This window comes from Poecile atricapillus, chromosome 3 (assembly GCF_030490865.1).
Source record: "Poecile atricapillus isolate bPoeAtr1 chromosome 3, bPoeAtr1.hap1, whole genome shotgun sequence".
NCBI classification, from domain to species: domain Eukaryota; kingdom Metazoa; phylum Chordata; class Aves; order Passeriformes; family Paridae; genus Poecile; species Poecile atricapillus.
The window spans coordinates 69,658,511-69,683,393 of NC_081251.1; the positions used below are offsets into that span (position 1 = coordinate 69,658,511).

Below are 24,883 nucleotides of genomic sequence, written 5' to 3' on the forward strand. Positions count from 1 at the left end.
AGGATCACCAACCCAAGTGTGCCAGCTGCAATGACAGGATGATCTGCAAACCTCTAACTAGAACCCATGCTGTAAGCAGCTATCTGAGTCACCAGCTGAGAAATGAAGTACTGATACAGGCAAAGATTCCTATGTTCCTGTTGCCTCATCTCTTGATCTGCTCAAGCATTCAGAGCATAAACATACCAGCCTGAAACAGATCAGGCGCATGCCAGGAGTAGGAAGTAACCCTGCAGTAAAACAGGTCTCCTGCCCTAAGGCCATAGATCCGCAACTAAAACACAAAACAAAAGTACTTCCATAAAACATTGCTGTCTGGAGGGGCTCAGGTGAGAAAATGCTTCGAAGTCTCTATACCAGTCTCAGCCCCAAGAATAACTGACTTTTGAACTCTCTGCTTGCCCCAAGAGTTGACAAAGGGAAAAGCTGCAAGAGGAGAAGCATCAGTGTGTAACTGCTCTTTACAATGCTGCCAACCACCACAGATCTTGTCAATCAGCCAGTGAATGCCGTGCCAGTTTACCCTCAGCTCTGAGAAGAACACTCCTGCCACTGACATTTGACAATATTTTCCCATGTTGTCTGTCAGTTCATCTCAGGAACAGATTTATGGGAAATAAACAAAATGCCCATGAATGTTTAATGACAAAGCTGAGTGGAACACAAACACCTCATTTACTACAGGACACATCTGTTCTCACAGCTGCTGCTGATCCATTGAATACAACCAAGGTAGGAAATTTATTGATATATGCCAAATGGTGTCCTGCACTGAGACAATTCCTGGAACTACATGGAATAATCAGCAATATCAGGTTATTTCTCATTTATTAATGCCACTGTAAAAGGCTGTGCTATGCCTGTGACTTTTTTTTTTTTCCCAAATGTTTACCAGTCTAATATAAAACGAAGAACTTTTGCAATGGGGGGACATACATCCTTCCTGGCCTTTATACATCCAAGACTCCTGAGCACACAATGAATCTGTGGGAGATATATGATTGAGGAATGGAAAGAATCATATGGAGAATTCAATTTCAGTTCCTGAGGAAAACTCTCTAATCAATCTTTCCTGTTCTTTCCAGTTAATGGAATAACATATGAAACTAAACCAAGAAGATGATGGGAATAAGTTACAAATATGTAACTGGAGAGGTATTACACTGTTATTGTAACTATATTTCCCATTGGCTTGACTATAAATCATCCTGCCCTTTGAACTTACTGTAGCATTACAAAAAAAGCAGTCTTGAAAGGCTCTCAAGAGGCCATCTTCCAAAAAAATTGTAAAAAAAGTACTATATTTAAAGCAAAACAGTATCAACTGCTACTGAAAATGTTTCTTGTTAACTTTAGATATAAATTTACACCTCAGGAACAAAAGAGGTGATTCAAAAGGAAATGTATATATTTTACATAGGTAAACACTGTTAGGCAGAATAAATTATATCCCATATGACTTTTGTTATATTTAGTTTATTGCAAATCCTGAAAAGCATGCAGACTTACAAAGAAAAGGGAAGATACTAGAATCAGAAAACAACTTAATACAACTTACACTGTTGAACACCTATTTTATCAGATGCATTGTTTGTCTGAATTAAAAGGTAACACTACGTCCAACTGGTAAAGAAAAAGGCAAGACTGCCAGAACTTAAAGTAGTACAACTGAAACCAGTATGTAAAAAAATGTCACAAATATAAATCTCACTTTATTAACATAATTTACTCTCTCATAATAAGAGCTCCATTATAATTAGGCTGAACAAGTGTATCACCAACTTTAAAGAATTTAGAACTGGTCGAATAAAGAAGTTGAAATGCAAAAGAGCATACCAGAAGAGGCTTCCAGTCTTTCTAATCTGCTGATCAACCAATCAAGAGATCCAGAAAACTGAGCACAGTTTTTACGATTTCCTCGAATCAGAGCAGCTATTGGGAAAAAGAGAGCAAGCAAGAGAAATTAAATCACAGTTACAAGTGCATTTAAATTTAAATAATTCCTGTCTTGTCAGAAAGGATTCAGTGAAATAGATGAGTCTTAACCTTTAATTATTGATGTTCTAGATTTAAATTTAAATAATATAAGTGATAGTTAGAATTCAGCATAATAAATACCTTTGGTATCAAATTGACCTTTAGGGAATTTGAATTATTTTGGCTCTACAATCATCTCAGTAATCCCTACACAATGCTCTACAGGAAAAAGCCTGTACTTACACCACAGAAGTCAGCTGCTGCTATAGAAACAAGTTGCTGGAAAACAGTATTCTTGTATTGACAGAAAACATTGCAAAAGCAGAGTTTGAAGCCAACAACATAGGTGATGAATGCAAATTATTTTGTATTGTTACAATAGATCTGTTCAAGAGTAATAGGAAGTAATAGGAAGTAAAACAAGATGGGTGTCTGAGAACTGTTTGCTGTAATTTTGACAAGGTTGTAGGGAGGAATTAACTGCTTTGACTCTGTTTCACCCTCACGCTTTAAGCTGAGGATTGAAGTAGACTGAATCATGCGCTGACTTGGTGGGTACTGAACTGATATCTCCCTGAACACTGCAGGCACCCACAAGCTTGCCCTGTCCTGGATTACGTGCATCTGCAGGTATGTGAACACACACATGAGCTCTCAGAGAAGCATCTGCTCTACACCAAGAGAGGACTGAGGCACAAAGATTTCTGTTTGGTGTGTGGAACAGCACGAACTGGCTTTCATAAGATTGTTTCCCAGTGCTGCCAACAAACAATTTAAAACTGGAATTATTTCCACCAGCAGAGACTGTTGGTCCTGCTAAGAGGCAATGGCCTCTTAAAAATCTGTTTTGTTGTTGCACAAACTCACTGTATTATACTGCAACTATATTTTTATGCTTTATTTATAAAGGTTAAACTTAGAGACTTAGAACATAACTAGGACATGAAACTGTCTGTAAAGAGGAAGAACAATATTGGAGCATTGACAGTTCTGTAAACTGGCAGTTTCCTCATCAGTTTTCTGATGAGGAAAATCAAACCCTCATAGCAAAACAAAACCCTTTTTCTTGCTGTATTATGTAATAGAAAAAAAATATGTACCCTGAAGTCTTACACCTTTGATTAATTGTGACCACAATTATTTAAAAATACTTGGGTATCATAAGAGGGGGATCATCTTGTTAAAACATACAGACTAGAAGCAAGGAACACCTGTTTCTGACAGTGACCTTTTTATTGGTTGTAGGCAAGCCACACAATCTCACTGTGCTTCAGGTAGGAACATAAAATGAAAGCAGTAACAGTTCAGTGCTTAACACATCACTAAATTTAACTTCATTAACAGTAATGAGACACAGATGGTTTCATAAATGCTGCTCAGCACAAGTTTCTGAAAGGTTAATATTCATTGGTTAAAGCTGTGCATTAAATGAGGCACTTTGACTCTTAAAACTGAAAACAAAAAATAGCATCTTACAGTTGCTTTTGTTATTGTCTACTACTCTGAACAAGACCAGCATTCAGTTTTAAAGAAATAAAAACCATGATGTGGTCAGTTAGTCATTAACATCACATCACTGCATATACTCCTACACATTCTTCTGTAATGCAAAAGGGTATAGTACAAGCTCACAATAAAGGTATGTATTTGTAATGGAGAAATGTTTAGCAGATATATGTCAATTATTTCAGACTGAAAGACAGTAGACTTAGACTGAATATAAGGAAGTATCTTTTTGCAATCAGGGTGGCTGGACTAGATAATCTTTAATGGTCTCTTATAACCCAAAGCATTCTAAGATTATATGATTTTTATATGTGGTAGTATCCAGCCTCAGCATCTATAAATGCCTTCATTCTCATCACAGTGAAATACAACACAATGTCAATGGCATGACAAAAGACATTAATTCTGACATCACAGTTTACTTTTATTTATGTGCAGACTCAAAAAAACTAAGTACTGTTTTGCTGAAGCAAGACTGAGCAAGCAATATCCATTTGTCATCCATGTAATTACTGTACAGATCCAGCATTATTCAGAACAGAGCAATGTACAAATTTATCATAGCCACATCAAAGCCAGGCTTCCTAAGCATTAGCTGCCAGAAGATAATGCAGTTAGAGAAGTAACATCAGAGGGCAGGCGGGGCACAGACTGGGAAGTGAACAAAAGCTTGCGTGCTGCTCTCACCACTGCAAGTCTATGGAAGCAATACTTTGTACAAAACAAGCAGACTCTTCAGAATTAATTTTCTAGCTTTGCCAATTGGAAATCAAGCCATTACTTCCTCCAGTCTGCACTGTGCTTAATGCAACAAGAGATAAACTCAATTGTAACAAAAAAAATTCAACTCTACCCTACATCTACGAACCACAGCACCACAGAATTTTATACTCCATCATCTACCATCTATACCCAAAAAGGTCGTCATTTGATTTCATGGACACCTTTACTCTTTGGACCTAGTCTGGTTACATTTAAATGTTTATAATTCCTGATATAACTTCTTTAATTGATTATTAATACATCAAAAAGCTTCAAATGCAAAAATCTTGCTTGATTTATTAAATTTATTAAATTATTCTAAGCTTCTACACAGTGGAACTTCTTCTGTACTACAACAGATATGTACTTTTTTATTCTTTACTATTTTGAGCAAAAATTATCCAAGAATTCCATAATATGCCTTACCTAGCAATTCATACAAAGAATTCAGAATAGATTTCCATGCTTCTCCAGCTTCCTTCCCAGCTACATCTGCAAAGTGAGCTGCACTGCTGTATACATTCAAGCGATCAATACATTCAAGAACAAGGTTGATCATACCCTAAAAATAAAAAAGCTCATATCATCAGAGGAAAAAAACAATATTTTTAGATGCAAACAAGAAATATTTTCAGAAATCTAAGAAAACAAAACATGAAGGACAGGATATGCCAAGGAGAAGAATATATGCATGAAGTCAACAAGTATTCCCAATAGAAAATTTTCCTTGATGGAGGTAGTAAACATCTGACATTTAAGATGGTCAAATTAAAACAAAAATATACAGTATTAATAACATAATTTTAGGCAAGATTTTATTCTGGAGGACATTTGGGCATCTGACAAAATACAGGCAACTATTAGTACTGGAGAAATAACATATAATATTAAACAAAATGCATAAAGAATGGTTAGTAAATTCACATGTAAGCAGAAAATAATGGGTATAGTTCAAGGCACAAGGTCATCTAATTTTATTATAAAAGGAAAAATAAGTAAGGTTATAAATGTATTTCTTCAAATATGCAGGAAAAACAGAAGATCTAGAGAGATTACAAATGAAGCAAATGTTTTGGCTCTTATAAGATTAAAAAAACCCGCTACAAGCATAATCCATATTAGACATCAACCGTACAGACACTGTGAAAGAATACTTGAAGACAATGTAGTGGAAAATCAGGAGTAAAACTGAGAGAAGTACCTCTTCTTGGAAGAGGTTCTGGCGATTCTTCAGAGCTCTGAGCCTGTTTTGTTTGTTTTCATGCTCCAAATGTTCATCAGGGGGGTGAAAGTAGCCAATCAAGTCCTGAAGGCTCAGACTGACTGACTCGATAGGCAAATCGATGGTGGAAGACTTCACTTTCTTGCTGAGGGAATCAAGGCCCCTGCAAGAAGATGGAAAGTCTTCTGAGAATTGAAAATGAATGTCCTTTATCATTCAAACTCTTTATTTATTTAAAAGGAAAAATTGTTTGGGCGTCAAAGCTCATTTTCTGACAGCAGCTTATCAAAAATTCTTCATATCCGCCCATTCTCCATTTAACAACCTAACCCTCCCTTCCCAAACAAAACCTGAAAACATGAAAAATGTTATTTTTGCTAAGTTTTTTCAAATCCAAAAAACACATTTTAATATCCTACCTACGGATATAGCAGTTTCAGAGGCAGTGCAGAAGATGAAGTTATTGTAAACTGGTACAAAGCATCATGAAACTGGAATGGACACAAGTTAAAGAGACCAGTCCTGAAGTGCTGAGGAAGGTCCAGATTGTCCATGGAGGCTCTCAAACATATCTCCAACCTATTCTTAAGCCCTTTTCAGTGTGGAGAGAACTTCTACACACTGTCTCAGCACTTCATTAGCCCTTTTGTTTCCCTGAAACCAAATTCAAGCTTGGTCTTGCTGAAATCTATGAACATTCTCTCTCAGAAGTAAAGGGCTGACTGCTCTCATCCATGTTGCAACTGCCCCTTACTCAGCTGAATCCCTTTGCAAGTAATGCAAAGTTTCAAAAGGATAGCTACAAAAGTTATCTTTAAAACTCAATTTTATTGTGAGCACGTTACCCAAAGCACAGTTTTTCTACTGACTGCATGAGGAAGAACTGGAGCATACAGTTAAAAGAATAATTTTCATCCTCTTCAATTCAGCTTTTTGTTTTGTTTTGTTTTTTGAAGTAACATCCTGACAAAACTAAACTGCTAAACACTGCCTTGGACTCCCTGTGCATGCCACAAAAAATCTCCACTATAATTTAGCAATACCTTGATTTGTGAAACCTTATCATTAAATTGCCTCCGTCTTTATCTTTTATGGCATTCTTAGAAGCTTCTGTGAAGGTGTATTATTTACCAAGTGACCTAGGGCTTACATTTCTTTTGTATTTCAAATGTCACACTGTAGACAATTCTCCTGATGGGTGATTTTGTCCTGGTTTTTTTTAAGTACCTTGTTATATGTTTTTAAACAAATTGATGTGTTTGTGTCTTTGTCTGTGCCCTTATTTAGGACATGGTTGCTTCAGGTCAGCATCTCCTACACTGTTTTTTTCTTGTAACAAATGAGTTCTTATGAAACTCTTATCATTCCATACAGCCTTACTGCATATCATTCTTTTTCTAATGCAAGCTAAACTGATGTAAGGACTTTTCATCAATTACTAAAATCACAAGCATTTGAGAATTAGCATCTTACCAGCATTATTTAGGAATAAGGAGAAAAATGCAAATTGCATACATCTGACAGGATTTTAAAATGGCTAATTACTATAAAACACAACATAACATTAAAGAAACAAATAGCATTAAAAGGGAACACATAAGCAAAATGTAATGTGAGGTTAGAAAGCAGATATAATTTCAAAGAAAACTTGTTCTTGATACTATGGATTTCTTCAGTATATTTGTGATTTTTACAGATCTACAATTATCTCACTCTTCCAGGTTTTTCAAGGAAGATCACCTTTAAAAAACATACTTAGAAAAGAAAAAGCTAATTTATGCACCATATGACTTATGGCAAATTTCAGCAAGGAAAAATCTCTTTCATGATTTGTTTGCATTTTCAGTATGTTTCTGTATTTAAATCAAGATTGAGAAATAAATTTATGTTAGAAGACAGAGAAAAAAATTGACCAGTATCTGCTAAGGTTCTTATCTGCTGATAACACAAAGAATTAACATCAAGCCCAGTCTGAGAAGCATTTTTTTTCTGAATGATAAAGTGATAAAAAGATCATTTAAAAAGCACACCTTATGAACCTGTTGAAAAGGAAGACTGTACTACGGATGACACGTGCTGTACGGGATTCTTCATTCTGAGATCTGGACAGTGTCAAACCATCATCCATGTGCCCTTCATGGTGCATTATTGCCTGAAAATAAAAGCAAGAAGCAGTCACTGCAAAATGAGACATTAAATGAGAAGTCTGAAAACTCATAATTCCATGGTTTAGTTTCCCATGTCCAAGGACACACCTGTACTCAGCCAGTAGGTTTAGTGCCATAATAAGCTCAAAGTCACACCGTTTGTAAACAACATACTTTATTTAAATAAAAATTAAATAAAATATGAGGGGCTTTTATTTGTTACTTGTTTTCATCAATATTAAAAACAGTTCCCTTATACAGCAGTAAATCCCTAAAGCAGACAAGGTCATAACCTGTTATTTATTACTGGTCCTCATTTCTAAGTGTGCTACTGGCCTTTTCTGACTATGCTTTGAGTCATTTCCAGTAACTTACATTTTTTCATATCTACTTCTCATGGCTCTGAAGGTATTCAATCCAATTTACATAAATATTTTAAACCTCTGCTCTAACTGTGTAGTTCTGGTATCTAAAACAGTCATGGAAAACACTACAGTGTTAAGTTGCAAAAGAATCTTTTCCCCACTTTATGATGCTGAGCTAGCATGCAGCTTGGCTGTGATTATTCTATAAATAAAGAAATCTCTCAGGACTCAAGATCTGAACATTCTAGCCCAAAAGGTAATACACTTACAATGTGGAAAAAAAAATACTTTAAACTAAAAGCCTCCTCCATCCAAACTACATTGGAGAAATGAATCTTAGCATATTCTGTAAGTTGTTACTAATATTTTAGCTTGAAATCAAATATATCCAGATTTATCAATGTTTGTGATTTAATGTCTGCAGGCTAACACATGCACTTTTTCTTGCTTTCAGTTTGAGAATTCAGTACACCACTTAACTTTTCAATATTTGACCGCAAAAGACCCACTCTTTCATCTGGCAAGCATGCTTAAAATATTTGAAATTCAAAATATATCTGTTCATATAGCCCCTTTCACTTTCCACCCCCCAGCCCTCACCCACCCTGCCAGACTGTGAGTGAATGGAATGCTTTCCTATTTACAGTCTTACCTTTCGCTGCAGAGAGCCCATCCTTACAGACTTTGCATCAGCAGACTGGTATGTGAGCCATAAGCCTGTATCTACGTGTTGTATAAAGCATATTGAATCCCCATACTTTATTTCAGGTGCTCCCATTCCATCCACCTCTTTTCTTGTACCTATGTCCAACTTTTCCTGATAAAGAAAAAAATGTATACACGAACAATAACCAATGTGTTAATATTTGTAAAAACAAATATTAGGAAATTGTCCAGAACAGGACCTAAAAGAATATTTGAGGTCTTTCTTTAAAAATATTACTAAAAAAATGGGAAAGTGTAACTTTTAGTTAAAGAGAAATCCCATCCACGCAAAAACCCAACCTGGTGCACTTGAAAAGCTGGGTGTATTCATGTCACCTGCATAGGAAAGAACTAGGATCATAACTGTGATTATTGAAACATAAAGAGTTTACCAAACAACCCCAGATACATTAACTCCCCTAGCTGAACCAGGCATTAACCGCCACAAGATTTTTCTTAGGCATTTGTGTTTTTTATCCAGCTGGGAAGAGTTCCATCCAACAATCACTGAGAGATGGCCTTTAACCTGTCACCGCCCAGCAATGGGCTCAGTACTTCCTGAAAAAAGCAAACCATTTCTGCATGATTGGCCTGTCAGCTATTAATGGCAGGACAGCACATCATTCCAGCTGGCATCCTGCAGAGGCAGAAGTTGTTTCAGGAGAGGAAATGTAGTATCCCAAACAGTACTAGAGTTTGTGACTCTAATTTGAGGCATTTGAGGCATTTCCCCAACACCCAGTTCTTCTAAGCAGAAGCTACTTCTGAACAGACTTGTGTGGACAGACAGCTCATGCATCCTGTTTCATGGTAGATCATCCATTTAATCCCTCCAAAAACATATGGTTCAACTGACCAATGCCTTAACCAAGTACAGCTTCAGCATTCCAGGCTTCTCCTGATCAGCAGATGACAAGCATCTTCCTGCTGCTACTCAGAGTAATGTTACAAATAGTGAGACAAAAACAACTATTTGTTCTAACTGTCTACAATCAAGAAAGATTAGAAAAATGATTACTTCATACACATGTGCCCCTACAATGTGGGAAGACAGTTCAACAGCAAAAGTTGAGAAAGACTGGGGTTTGAACAGACAACAATCTCTTAACTTAGTAAAGGTTTCTTTTAAAGCATTTTTAAGTAAAGGGAAATATCCTGTAACTAGATTTTCAGCCTAAAATCATGAATGCATTTTGAAGCATTGAAAAAAAAAATTCAGCAGAATGGAGGTGAAATTCTTTTAACTCCTTTCATTAACATTCAATTTTCAGATACACTGTATTCATGAATTCAGCTTGTTTTCTGATTGTTTCTGGATACAGATGTTAATTTCACTACCTAGTTAATGATTTTGAGCACTTCTTACGTGCTGAAATTATTAAAATCTTGTCCATTGATACATAGTAATAACTGATTTATTAATTATCTGATGCCAATTAGAGTTACTGTGTGCCTCTATTTCCTTATTAACATATTATTTTGTTGATATCATTTCTCTAAATGTTGTATTCAATTCTTTGAAAAGCTAGCACAAATAACCCAAATGTAGTAACACCTAAAAATTGAAAAGCTACTTATGACATGGCAAACAAATGAAGATACGAGGAAAAATAAATTAGATCCTGATTTCAAGCTCCAGTTTTTTTAATTCTCTTTATAACTAGAAGATACTGTGGACACATACTGTGCTTCTACATTCTAAGATTTTCTTTTTTTCAGGTCTCACAATTAATTTCTTAAGATGTGAATAGAAGAATTCACAAATTTTCTCGTAAAGCACTGTAAATAAGGTGAGTATTTTTTGCATTCTTTGTTAAAAATGTATTGGCTGTAACAGAAAATGAAGTGGTTTGATACCAAAATGTTCATCCCAATTAGAATTAAATGTACTTGGCATATAAATTGCAGTGCCAACAATTTGTCAAACAAGATCTCTGTTCTCACAGATATAAGTACACTAAGAGTGTGCAATAAACATACTGTATGTATGTTTAAAGCACAGATTAAAATCAATCCCATTAAAATGAGCTCTGTCCTGTAAAATAAATGTAACAGCCAGGAAAGCTATTACAGTGTCAAATGTAGGAGAGAAACAGAGAACTGAAGAATGGTGCAGGGGCAGCAGGCATTACACCATTCATTTGGGAGTTTCAAGACATTGAGCTTTTTGTGGGAATTAACAGGAACCACAAATTGTTTAAAAAGGAGAAGATTTGAACGGAGTGCTCAGTTCATATCAATAAACAGCAGGTAGTTGAGAAAGTACATATAATGAATCTATCTCATTATCTACAGTGCAATAGTTCATCAGTGAAAATGACGATCTGAAAAATATCAGAAATCAGCATGTCAATAATTAATAATGGTGCATTGGCACAGACATTACATGGTGCAAGTTTCCAGCCACACTCCTACCACATATGTAACCTGTCGTTACTGAGCCATCTGCTGATTCTTCCTACAGCATTTTTACAAAGAAAACCTTCAGTTTTATTTGCAATCTAGACCCATTCTTAGATGACCAACCTTGTCTGAACAAGGATCAAAAATGTTCATTTATTACACTGGACCACAGAGCAACAAGTGGGTTTTGCTTGCAGCAGTCTGTAAACCATCTCAGTAATGCAAAACAAGAATGTACTGGAAATGAACAGGTTTATTGAACAATAGGCCAGATTTTCTCCAGAAGGCTGTTCTCTATAAACTGTGTTTATTCCATGCACACAAGAACACAAGCCAATCTTTCCACTTTTGTTGTGGGCTAAATGAACAAAATCTTTTAAAATGGTTTCATTCTAATGTTGAAAGATTATTCTGTGAGACCTCACTTTAACCATTATTTCAGTCTAATGTTTCTGTTTAACTCCTTATACATTCCAAAATGGAGTGCCTTGATTAAGGCTTGTCCTTTCAACTTTTCCTCTTGTCATCTCACCTAACCCACACTCTCTGTGGCACTTTCAGAACTGATATTTTAAGACCTCACCAACTGTATGAAGCTAATTTATGGCTGTTTTTAAAGCCACATTAATATAATTTCTGTAAAATTTTAGAAGAAAAAAAGAATAAAGAAAAAGCTGAAGATGTAAAAATACAAGACATAAAATTTTATTAAAATTGATGTATTTCTGTCCACTGGAAAAGACTCTGGGCAGGAAAAGCAGACTTGGTACAGAATGTACCAACATTTCTAAATTGGTAAAATTACCTTATTTCAGTGGAATAGCGATATAGAAACAATGTTCTTTATCAAAAAGAATCAATATTGAGTAAATGGAAGAGAAAAAAAAAAAATCCACAAAACGTGATCTCTCCGAACACAAGCCTATTAAAAGAGCCGTATGCTTGGGAAATAAATTGTAGATATCTGTGGACATCCTGTGCTGAATGAAGCAGAACTACTAGAGAGAAAAAAAAGAAAAAAATAATTTTCCAAATTTCAGGTCCTTGAGAGGTTAATATACTTTGCCTTTAATGATAATTATTAAGGTAATATATGATAACCAGAGAAAAAAAGGCTTGTTACCAGAAAGAAAAATGAAGTGACTGTTAGGTCCTCAGAAAACCCAAATCTTCTGAGTACTATTTGGCAAAACTTTGTGACAGTTTCAAGATTTCACAAAAAAAACTCAAAACAAACAAACAAAAAAATAAAACCCTTTTGACTTCTAGTTTTCTTCTGTGCTATTTTTTAAATGAAGTACTGGAAAGCTAATATATTTAAGTTGTTGAGCCCTTGCAAATAACAATGTGTAAAAAACAAATGTTAAGCTTTTATATTTGCATGTGAATCTACAGGTTTGTAGGGGATACATTTTCAGCACTATCTCATTAAACATGAAAGCCTCTTTTCATATAGAAATTGAAGTTATTATCCACTCACATGCTTGAAGGAACTGATCCTTTAACACCTTCCTCTCCCTTGTTTGTTTTTGCCTATTTAATGCTAACAATATTGTGCAACAAGTGGGAGCTTCACAATTCTTCCCACTTCTTTCCAGCTACTGCAAGGAAGAATTATAACTGTGGCAAAAAAGGGATAAAATTTCTATTAGAAAGACCTAGATACTTGGAATTATTAAGGTATACACAGGTATTAATGCTCTGTACTCAATAAAGAAGATTAGGGGCTCCCTCTTATACATGAATAAATTTTTGGGGTGCTGAGTACATGCAACAGCATAAGTGAAAGTTTAGATGGTTTGTTCAAACATACTCAGAGGAAAAGAGACCCTAAATCTGCATGCCTTCTCTAAAGAAGCCTTTCTAGAACTCCTACAATTTGAAATTTTTACTTTAATACTCTGTCCCAGGGAGGGAAGGCACCTCAAATTTTTTAATGCCAGTATCCTAATAAAGTGAAACACAACACTCCTGTAAGTCCAAAGGAGGAGACTGAATCACAGAATGGGTCAGGTTGGAAAGTACCACAGGGGTTCATCTGGTCCAAGTTCCTTGCTCAAGCAGGGTCATCCTAGAGCACATGACACACAATTGCACCCAGACTTGATTCATCCTCATCAAACCATATGCTCCTCCTCCCCTATGGTATCTCTACAATTCCCTCCAAGTATGTATTTCATTAAAATGGTTGATGATTTCCACAACATTTACATCAAATATGATCTTCCACACTGCCAATTTCTTAGAAAATCCATATTTAAACAGCAGAAGATTATATTTGTCATGTCATTAGCTTATATAACCCTCTTCAAATTCTCTCAATACTTCAGGAATTGATTACCATAACAAGTTTCTACCTGCCTCAAAGCCTTTTGTCTCTGCTCAGCACAGGATAGGTTTGGCCACTAAAAACAAAACAAATGTTAACCTTTCATTTTGAGCATGGCAGAACAAAGACATTTCAAAATATAAAACCTCAAAATAATTTCAAATAAGACTTCCAAATTCAGGCTGGAAAAAAAGAATAAAAAAAGAAACTTCAAATACAACATCACCTAGTCTCCAAAATACAAGTGCATATGCTACAGAGAAAATAGAGACAAACCATCTTATCCATATCAACAAGAGACATTCCTTATTGCTAAAAAATCTTGCCTTTGAGTACTTTTTTCACTAAATAAAGCATGTAACAGCCGAGCACACAATCCTTTTTGGAGCAATCCCTGCTGACAGCCCATTTTGAAAATCAGTGAGTGAATTAGTCTATCCTTCTAGTTTTCAAGCACTGAAGTCTAGCACTGCATTGTCCTAAAATATTTAAGCATTTCTATGACTTTTCTAATTGGTTTCAAAAAAGATTGTCTCTCAAAACCATCCCCAGAACTGCAGTCTTTGTTATCAAGGTGATAAAGTCTATATACCTGCTTTTGGATATATTTTCTTATCTTCCCAAGCAGGCAAATAATTAATGTATATATATAAATAAAATGGTACAGGGAAGTTAATAAGTAATTCTGTTTACTGTTACTTTGTATCTTAGAAGACAGTTTTTTACAACAATAAAATTATTGTTGGAAAATTTTCAGACAAAATGCTTCATACTATGAGAAATAAAATACATTTAAGAATTTATCACAGTATTATTCTTAACTGTTTACCCACTACAAAAGTACTGATTTAAACTCAAAATGCTTATTGAAGCTGTCAAAATGAAAAGTCAAACTCTGGTAACTTCAGATTAGACCAGCAAAGTATCTGCTGAAAGAAATCCTGAATTTCTGATGTAATTTCAGAAACTCACATTATTATAAATTTTTCCTGTGTCAGACAACAGATACAACCAGTGAAGCAGAAGAGATGTTAATCAGAAAAACAAATCAGAAAAGAGTATACTGCTCAAAAAGTGAGAAAGCTATACAAAAAAACCCTCAACCCAACCAATGAAGCAACAAAAAAACAACAAATTAACAAGGAAAAAAAGAAATAGAGAGACAAGTAGTAATACATAAAGAAAGTATGATAAAAGAAGCTTTCTAGTTATTGGTTATACTGCAGTTTGGAATTTTTTTGATCAGTGAAAAGTAGAAGGCTCCAATAATTAATGCAATCACAACAAACAAAAAGTATTTAAATCTTTCTTTCTTAAGAGACTGGAATTATTACTAGTAATATTAATGCTGCACTGATTCCATACCTTAGAAGACCGAAAACAGAACGCTGTAGATTTTACATCTGCCTTCTCTTTGTCTGTAAGAAGTAGACTCTTGTCATCCAGGAGACTTAAATATTTTCCTGTTGTTATATGTCTTAGTCTGAATGGCTGTCCCCATCTAATGTGGCTGCCACTCCACCTAAGAGAGTGCATAAAAAAACCTTTATTAAAAAAAATACTTTTTTAACTACTGGCAATAATATTCAAAAGTAAAATATATTGCCAACTAATTGCTAAAAAAATTTAAAATTCACATGTTGGAGTATCAGCAAGGAAGTGGCTACTTTGTGGTTATCCCCTACAAAACCATTCTAATAAATAATCTTAAGGTCTTCCTTTGCACCAGCTGCCTTTGTTCAGACTGAATTCCTCTTGAGAGAAGGTACAGACCGCCTACAGAAAAGGAGGCTTATGCTGTACACAAAGAGTTTAGATCTGCCAGTTCCCTCTCCAACATTTCATCTACCAGCAGCTGCCATTCTTCACTCTCCCAGAGATCTTTCTGCAGTCAGCAGATTTTAAGCGCACTCTAAATGTTGCGGAAAAATGCCTAAAAATTAAAAAAGAAAATTTCCTAAAACAAATACGAACATTCATTAAGCAAAAAATGTCCCAGATTCTTCATGTTCCATAGAAGGAAGAAAGGAAAAACTTATCTAAGTTCCCCAAATATTACTCAACTTAAAGTACAGGTCACAGGTTTCCAGCTTCTTGGCCTAAGCTGAAAATTCAGCCCTGCTGCCCCTTCCTGTTTAATTCCTGAAGATAAACTTGCGGAGGGGTTACTAAGGAGAATGTACTTCACCAAGGCTTTCCAGACTGAAAAACTGTCACAACTAGGGTATTTTCCTGGTTTTCACAGAATTTTCTTCAGTCATATATCTGCAAAAGTTTGCAATTCAGATGTACGTGAATCTTGCATTTTGGAGAGGAAATCATGGATTTATTTTGTATATGTATTATGTTTTTGTATGTATCCACATGGAAGTCAGAAAATCCCTTAAGTTAGTACTTACAGGTTTAAGTTAAAGTCATTTCCATTTTTCCTGACACACAGATGTAGCAGGTTAAAACACTTAACACCAATACCCACTTGTTTAAATCCGTCTTCTTTAGAGTTGGCCATGCTGGGCGCAAAGCAAGCAAAACCAATTTGGCAAACACTTTCAAAGCACAGTTTTTAAAATGCTTCTGTTTTGTAACAGGATGTATTAAACTTCAGTGATTAAAATTCTAAACCTTTTTAGTTATTGATTTTAAAGAGAACAGAAGAATAAAATGGTTTTCACCCTCAACTATTTTCTTTGGAAATTTGGAGTCTCTTCTGTTTAAGTTGAGGGAGCTTTGGGGTAGGAGGAAATATGGAATCTTTATATCTTAGAAACACATTTATCTTTTTCTGTCTTCTACACAGAAGAGTCCGTATACTCCACAAAAGGACATCTGAGTCCAGTGCTCTAGCATAACTTCTGTTTCTCTAGTCAGTAAAATGTCAGGTCATGAATCTGAGCTATTGTGTTGCTGAGTCTGGTAAAATACATCAGTTTTACACCTCTTATATTACAGGTCATGCTGGGGAGCTGCCTCTTCTCTTGTCTGATTCAATTTTCTTTTGGTCCTACTAGCTACAGACCATAAGTGAAAGAAAAAAAAAAAAGAAAAAGTAGTGTAATTGAGCCATGCTTCTAGTTCATGCCTGAAGGATAGGAAAAATAGCAATTGTTGTGCACTTACAACAAAAAACCTCCTGAGCAGGAAGTATCATGTGAAGCCATTTCTGACTACTAAAAATAATTTTTGCAATGTGAGAGCATGAACTCTGCCACCTTTTGGGAAAGAAAGTAATGCTGAGCAATACTATTTGGTGTCCTGTGGCAGGGCATCCCAAGGGCATCTGTTCATCTAGACTGCCCTGGAAATTTTTATGAGAGTTCTCCACTAATGAACAGAGTTGAAACAATAATTGTTACTTTTAGAAACATGTAAAATTCACATAGCATTATATCTGCAGTCAATCTGGAATGTGTACAACTGACTGAGAACTTCAAGCATGCATACACAAAGCTACAAATTGAAGCATTAGCAGGAATATTAACAGACTGCAATTCAGCACTGAATGTATATATCAATTAGAGTATCATACAGGAAAATAGGTTGGTGAGGGAAGTGTAGGACATAGTGCTATTTCTGGGATTTTATTTGGTTCTTTTTTTGCTGGTGGAAAATCCTATTTTCTAAAAAGAAACATTACCATTCCCTTTGTAATAATTGTTTTGACAGTTCTTACCATTTCTTTCAGTTATATATGTTCAAATGTTTACCCTTCAAAAGTTTGTATGCAATGCCTGTCAAAGTGGTATATATGATGGCCATAACAGAAACCTGTCATTACGTGTATCCCCATGTTGCTCCAGCACTGCTTATTAGGGAAGTAAATGCCATGGGGAAAAAGCCAAAAAGCCAGAGATCCTTTCACAGTTTCATTGTCGTTGTCACCATCTCAAGGTCCATTTTAGTCCAAAGGAAAAATCTCACTGCCCTACCACTGACATTTAATGTCATCCTATTAATAAAAAGCACACAGAGAAAACAGCATCATTGGAGTGTAACATTTTCATAAGCTGCTCTGATCTAATCTCTAACAAGTAATCATTTATTCCTTATTAGAAACTTTATCACAAGCACATCTCACAATATGATTGAAATGCAGTTTTACACTACAACAACCTTAACAAACAAGGCACAATTCCTTACTATTACTCCAACACTTCAAATAATGCATTATTCCATTTTTTTATTTTAAATTTTTTATTTTAAAGTCTTCCAAGTGGCTTAAACAAGCTGGGGGAGGAGTGTCACAGGCGATTTTTATTTTAAGGAAACGGATTCTGGTTTTGTCAGTTATGTGCTAAAAATGTAAATTGTGAATTCACTTACAGATATAAAGACTTTAAAAAATAATCAAAACATACACTCTCTCTGTAGGAACTTGTTTAATATTTAATGAAAGTCATATAAAGCATTTTTAAAGGATGATTTATAATTATCATTTTGATTTTATCAGATTGCTCTTACTATAGAAAAGGTGTTCATCTTCTTCTGAGCTAGATTTTACTTACGCAACTCTTAGAGTCTCTAGTCGCCAAAGGGAACGAGCATGAATGGACACAGCACCACCTTCATAATGGACAGTTCTGAAAACCAAGCAATGGCACAGACTCAATTTTCAGCAGAATTCATCATCATGTGTTTGTTTGTTTAACCACATCTCTCATCTTATGATTGTCAAAACAATTATTGCATTTGTCAGATTCAAAGGTTACTAGATTCAAAACCCAGTCGTGTCAATTAAACCTTCAGACTTAGTTATTTATTTTTTTTTTTAAATTGTGCTTAGCATCCATAATTGTGACTTTCATACTAACAAGTTTTACACAGCATTTGCTTAAACATTTTGCTTAGTGCTTTAAGGATAAAGAATCCAGAGGAAAAAACAGTATCAATAACCTGATAATTACAACATTTCTAGATTCTAAAAAAAAAAACAAGCATCAAATAATGATTAATATTTGGAACCAATGCATGTATCTCCCAGGAAAGATAGTGTTTTCTCAGAGCTTATACTATTAAAGTAACTGCAACTTATTACACTGAATTTTGAAGATGTTCTTATTTAGCACTTTATTTTAACACCATAACACCTAAGATATTGCATCAACTACACTGCCACAGTCTTCACACATCTCAGATGTTAACAGCTTCTTATTAACAAATTTTTGTATGTAATAACCTCTCTAACTGCTGCATATAACCAGAAATCTAAGTATTGTTAGAAAAACATCAATTAAGCCTAAAAAAAATAGATTTTTTTCTCTATTATCCTACACACAGATTAGTGAGATATATATATTATATATCAATGCACAAAATTACCTATGACCTATAACAAAGACTTACAGTCACCAAAAGCCCTGAATAGATAACCCTGTTTGCTTCAAAGTAAACACTAAGTTAAGTTAGCATTGCCATTCTAAATTCAGGGAGCCATTCTTTGGATTGTGTCCTGCCTGTGCCTGTATTTCTGCCCTATGACACGGACAGAATTTAAAGGCCTAGGCCTTTCCTTTGGGAAAATACATAAAAGAGTCACTTATGCAAAGCAGTGCTGTCACTATGCTTATCAGATCAATCATGTCACGGGAGACTACCAAACAATGGCCTAGTTTTATAGAATTCGGAAGAGCTGATGGATTAAGTAAACATTTGAGCTTCAGTCAGGATCAGGCACCACCAAAAATAGCCAGCACCAGAACTTTAGGGAATATTCATAAAGAAATTGTAGGCATTCCCCAAGCTTTGCTAAAAGTAATTTTTGACAACTACAGTTTTGGAATCAAGTACATCCTACTTACTAGGCTTTAGCTTTCAAAGTCCTCCTGTGGATATAATACCAAAGGAATGAATGTTTAGCACAGAGGAAAATCTGGTATTGAAGGAATAGTTCAAAACCAAAAGAAATAAAATCTATTTCTCTGTTAAGCATACATGAAACTATAGTGCTAAAATTCATCTTGGAATATGGTAAAAAATATTATGGAAATAAACACTCACAGACATTGCAAAAGAATGAAGGTGAATCATACAAGAGAAAAAAATAGTCCAAACACAAAATAAATACATCTCACTACAATTACAGGATCAGAAACACTGAACATTCATGAACCAGATATAAGTAGAAACTCCAGCACATGTTCCACGTAGCAAGACATTACAGGTGGATATAAATATGTACAGTATTCACCCTTGACCTTATATCCACTATTTTCTCCAAATATTATCTCAGCCATTATCTCAGCTGCAGCGGTTTGTGATGCTAGGAGTAACTAGCAGGTATTAGCAAGTCTCTAATTTTCCTGTCAGTGAAGGAAATGAAACTCAAAGACAATCTTATTTTTTATTGAAATTTACCTTTATTAGTACAGTAAAATGAAACTGCTAAACAACCTTGAACTCAGCTATATCTCTGTTCAGATATTCTCTCTGCACTTCAGTTACTTGTTCAAATTCTTCTTCTGCAATTAACAGACCAAGACAGGCTTTATGCAGCAACATCTCAAGAACAACAGATCAGATGTCAGCCTGGTTGGTTGTTTTGAGTGGGAGGGTGTGGGTTGTTTGTTTGGGCAGCTTGAGTGGGGGTTGTTCGTTTTTTTCAAAGTTGAAATATTCTGATTACATCCTGGCTTGTTTCTGTATGAACCTCACTCACAAAAATGCATTTGGAATCCTCACACTTGCTTATTACATAATATAAAATTAAATTTTATTCAGAAGTTTTCAAGTCATTAACATGACATGAAAAGTCAGGTTAAAGCAAAGGTATAATTCATAATAATGTTTCATTCTTAAATTGGTACCTTTTTACTTTTCAAGGATGAAGCTCTTTCTCACAATGGAATCTCCAAAGCTGTCAGTTTGGAGCTGCCAGTTTCTCAAATTGATTATTTTTTTAAGCTAGTTTTGGATTACACATAGCTGTTGGGTCAGTGTGACACTGAAGACCTAAAAAACCTCCCATCTTAAACTTAACAGAATGGCTGCTCATGGATGAAGTAATTTACATGTCTCTCCATTATTTTCTTTTTCTCTTCCTTCAAAGGGGGAACTATCAGCCTTAGAATGGTCATGTAAGATGAGAAAATGGGAAAGAGATAGAAGAAATCCTAAATAAAAACATATGACTTGTTTACTAGAGGAAATAAAAAGGATTCTGGGGTTTTCTGTTAGTTCCATATGTTCCATACGAATGACCAGCAGCAACAGAGGGAGTAAAGGCTAAAAGACAGTAATGGAACTTTAAAGATAAAAGCTAAAGAAGCAGAAGCTGAGACTCAGCAGAAGAAAAAGTTACAGCAATCTGGAGGGGGACTGAAAGAGAACTGGTGACTGGAGGGCTAGGGATCAAGGATCCCTACAGGGAAGCAAAAGGAGAAGCCTGAAAACTGGAATAAAAGATGAAGCAGCAAGACTTTGAAAGAACAGGAAAGAAGATACATGCTACAAAAAGTAAGTTAGCACAAAGCATTAGAATAGGGTGTAAGCTCTTGTGGTTTTAACTAGATACTTTAGAATCTTTAGTATCTTTAGAAAAGATACTTTTCCCATAGAAAAGATGATAAAGATGAATAAAAGTATTTTTAATAAAAGACTTTTGCAATGAAGAGCAAGTCACTTTGCCTTTACCATAACAGTATGCATGCTGAGCATCATCCCAGAGCAGATGAATAAGTTCATAACCCAGACCATCTCAAAAGTTTTAATGCTAAGGAATTGAAGGTTCATTTTTAGCTCTTTTCATTAAAATAAGTGTAGTAAACTACTCTGAGATTGCTCAAACCAACTTCCTTAGTACTTGCTCTATATATCATTATTTGATGGGATGCACCTCATTTCTTTTTATATACTTCTGATGACAGTTCAGTGCTGAAAAGGAAGGATGATTCATAACATTTGAATCTTTCCAGAAGCTGACACTAGTAAGTCATATCAGGTACTGGTACTTCTAGGTCAAATGAAACATTGCTTTTAATGACAAGAAGCAATCCACAAAAATACTCTAAGATTTACTACAGGTTTACAATGACAGGATGAAAAAAAAATTGAGTTGCAAGGTGCAAAGAAGATGTGCATTACTTTCCAAACAGCAGAGAAAACCTCCAGATTAAAAAACCTAATTATGAAATTATGGGTAATTTAAGTGTATAAGGAAAATGCAAACAATTGCAGAAAAAGAGAGGACAAGAAGCTACAATGAGTGTTAGTCTTCCTCAAAGCTTGGGATACCTTGTATCTTCAGAGCCATACCCATCATATTAATTTATGATATTTTTTTTTCCAATGCATTTTATCCATATATTCTACATTTATAGAGTAAGGATATTAACCACCTTTATTTCAAAATAAAATAGCTATAAGCAATTCAGAATTTTAGAGACTTTTCAGTTAATCTTTATTATAAATCATCGTCTAGTTAATTAGCTGGTGTAATGAAGTAATTTTTTGTCTGACCTATGACTGTAAGTTAAATTTAAAACACCATCCTTTTCCTGACTGCGTCGTTCATCTATTTAATTCGCCTTAGTCCAAACCAGAGCTGGGACTGGACGCTGCATTTGTCTCCCTGTGTCCGGGTTGTGTGTGCAGCACCTCGGACAGCGCCACGGCCCCGGCGGGACCTGCTCCTGCTCTCCCCGGATCACTCCCAGCGCCTTCCTCCAGCTTTCCAACAGAGGATGCAGAGGCAAAGAGACAGTAAACATCGAAAAGAAACCTCCATATCTGAATCTATCATCTTGAATTACAATAATGAATTCATTACACAGGTTTAAAATAAACTGCCACTTGTCAACCCCCCTGGAGAACCATTAATGAATTTATATTCTTATTAAAGTATTGTTCATCAGAGAGAGGCCAGTTACATGTCACTGAAACTCACTGACTAGAAATAGGAATTAAATGAAGTTAAAATTAATTACATTAAATGACAGTGTTTTGATACTGCTGAAGTAATCTTGGTTGAAGAACCCAAAAATCCTAAGTTCCACAGCAAGAAAATAATGGAAATTATTAATTATTATTATTGATAATAATAATTCATGATAATGGAAATTTAGTTGCTTGGAATTAGTCAGGGCAACATAAAGAACAATAATGTACTTGGATCACACACAAATTAATACATCCAAATAAGATGTCAAAGTTCAAGTTAAAAAAATTTTTCCACTCCTCTCGATGACAGATAAGGCTGGTTTTAGTTTGAAAAATCAGTCACTAAAGAGTTCAATGTATGTTTTAAAAAAGAATTTTTAGAAGTACAGTTATTCATTATTTGAGGCTCAAAGGTTGTTTGGGGTGCAGGGGAAAGGTTATGCTGACTTATGCTGATTGAAAACTTTCTGAGTTCACATTTCAGTTGTAAGTCACGCTGCACATGTGCCAGATCCCAAATTTTCTGAGGTACAACAGACCTCATTAGTTCATAATGCCATGAGAAAAAGTGTCAGAGAATGGCATGGAAAATAAAGAAGGAGCTGGGATCGGCTAAGTCATACTGATTTTGACCATCACTTCAAAAGCCTGTCCATCCCTGAGACTAACACCAATGTTAGTGTTCAATGTTCAATGTAATTTACAAAAGCCTTAACATAAATATGTTTCATCCAAAGAAAGTCTCAAAGGCAGGAATGGTAAAACTGCTTCTGAAATTAGGCTACATTTATCCATTCCCTCATGAAGGCCTATACTGAATGGATGGTTTGAGAAACTGAAGCCTGCTCCAGCCCAAACAATACTTCAACAAGCCAGGAGCACTTCTCTCTCTGTCCCAGGTAATCGCTTCCCATAATGAAATATTTCTGAAGGGTCCAAACTGCACTGCAGTCATCACTTTAAAACACATATTGCAAATCAAAATGCAAATTAGTTGCAATGGGAAAACTCATGGTTCCTTTGTAGACTGGGAACTATGGCTATCAGAGCCCTACATCAGTGAAGTATTTAAGTTCTAAAAGAATATGAAGATGGTGGTATAATCAAGAGCACGCCCCACAGTCCAACTGAAAAATAAAAACCCACCACGTAATTTTGGATACATACTTCTACTGCTATCTGCCATTAGCTTTTTTGGGGACTTCTGCGAAAAAAAAATTAAAAAATCACAGAAAACCAATCAACCAACCAAACACCAAAAGAAATAAACAAAAAACCCAACCATAAAACATATCCCCCCCAACACAAGAAAGCAATCCAAAACTCTACAGTCATGCCTGTATTAATAACCAGCTGACATTTCCACAGGAAACTAAAAGTAACACATATAATACAACAATATCAATAATGTAAAACAATTCTATTTATTTGAACTGCAAAAAGACAGGGGGCAGGGAACTGCTGACTGGTTTAATTGTGATAAACTTACTGTGAACTTTTTTTTTCCAGAGTGAACCAATGGAAAGCAACTTCACAGAAGCAATTTAATGTATATATGCTCTAAAAACCAACTCTCATCAAAATTAGAATAAATGTATTCATTCCTTTGAAATTATAAATTTAGAAGTGAAGACCAAATAAATTACCAAATAATTACCAAATAAAAAGTTAAAAAAAAATATAAGATGTACAATTCCAACAGGAAAATATGTCAAAGGAAAGTAAAGACCATTTCAAGGTACCTGTAATACAAAAAGTGATTTAAAACTTCTGCTGGATAATCATATATAACCCTCAAAAAATATTAAAAATTTTAAACAAATTACTCCTGTATGAAACTGGAGGGAATAGATGGAAAAGCAGACTATGCAAGCCTTTATTTAAATTTAAAAAAACATACATAAATCAAGGAAACCTTGGTGGGTTTGCCTCATCCCTACTGATGAACTGCTTATATCAGCTCCCATGATGGGATCTACATCACAAACCATGCAGACAGACTGGAGGAAAAGAAGTCAAGATAAATATGGATTCACAGCTATTGTGCTACTGCAGAAGTTTGCCCTGGCTTTGAAGATAGATGGAAATCAAAGTAACCACCATACCAACACCAAACTGATGACACTAGGCCTTCTCTTTTCTGTCTGTAACTGTATCTATTTTTTAATCTTCCTGGAAATGATTCTGAGATTTGACTTAAAGAGCTACTCTGCAAATTTAGGTCTAGCTTGCTAGAGATAACTAAGGCACTTCGAAGAATAAAAACACAATTTAAGGACTCTATGCAAAAGGCTTAAACCAGCTGCTTGAACCAGATACCCAACTAGAATATGGAGTAAATTATATTTAATTCAGGGAAATTGCATGTCCTTTTTTTCTTCTTTGACTGGGCCAATGATTGAAGACTACCAGGGTGTCTTTCACCCTGGCTGTGGCATTTTAAAAATAATATCACTATATTCCCCTACCGTAATATCAAGTAAACCATCGTATTACCACAAACTTCTCCATTTGTCCTGCTTCCAATTAGTATGTTTTTTTTTATTACAAAGTGAACAATCTAGCAACTTCACAGAGGATCTACTTGAAATTGTTT

The 24,883-nt window shown here is 35.1% G+C and overlaps 1 protein-coding gene across 4 annotated transcripts in view; it reads right to left on the reverse strand.

Moving 5' to 3' along the window:
* RYR2 (ryanodine receptor 2) overlaps positions 1-24,883 on the reverse strand; it is a 383,162-nt gene that overhangs the window by 183,298 nt on the left and 174,981 nt on the right. For all 4 annotated transcript variants that reach the window (XM_058834705.1, XM_058834704.1, XM_058834703.1 and 1 more), the window contains 7 exons: positions 17,919-17,993; positions 14,782-14,938; positions 8,632-8,796; positions 7,498-7,619; positions 5,447-5,630; positions 4,672-4,807; positions 1,837-1,932 (listed from right to left, as the gene is read on the reverse strand). In XM_058834705.1, the coding sequence (XP_058690688.1) occupies positions 1,837-1,932; positions 4,672-4,807; positions 5,447-5,630; positions 7,498-7,619; positions 8,632-8,796; positions 14,782-14,938; positions 17,919-17,993 (935 nt within the window). The remainder of the gene's footprint in view (positions 1-1,836; positions 1,933-4,671; positions 4,808-5,446; positions 5,631-7,497; positions 7,620-8,631; positions 8,797-14,781; positions 14,939-17,918; positions 17,994-24,883) is intronic.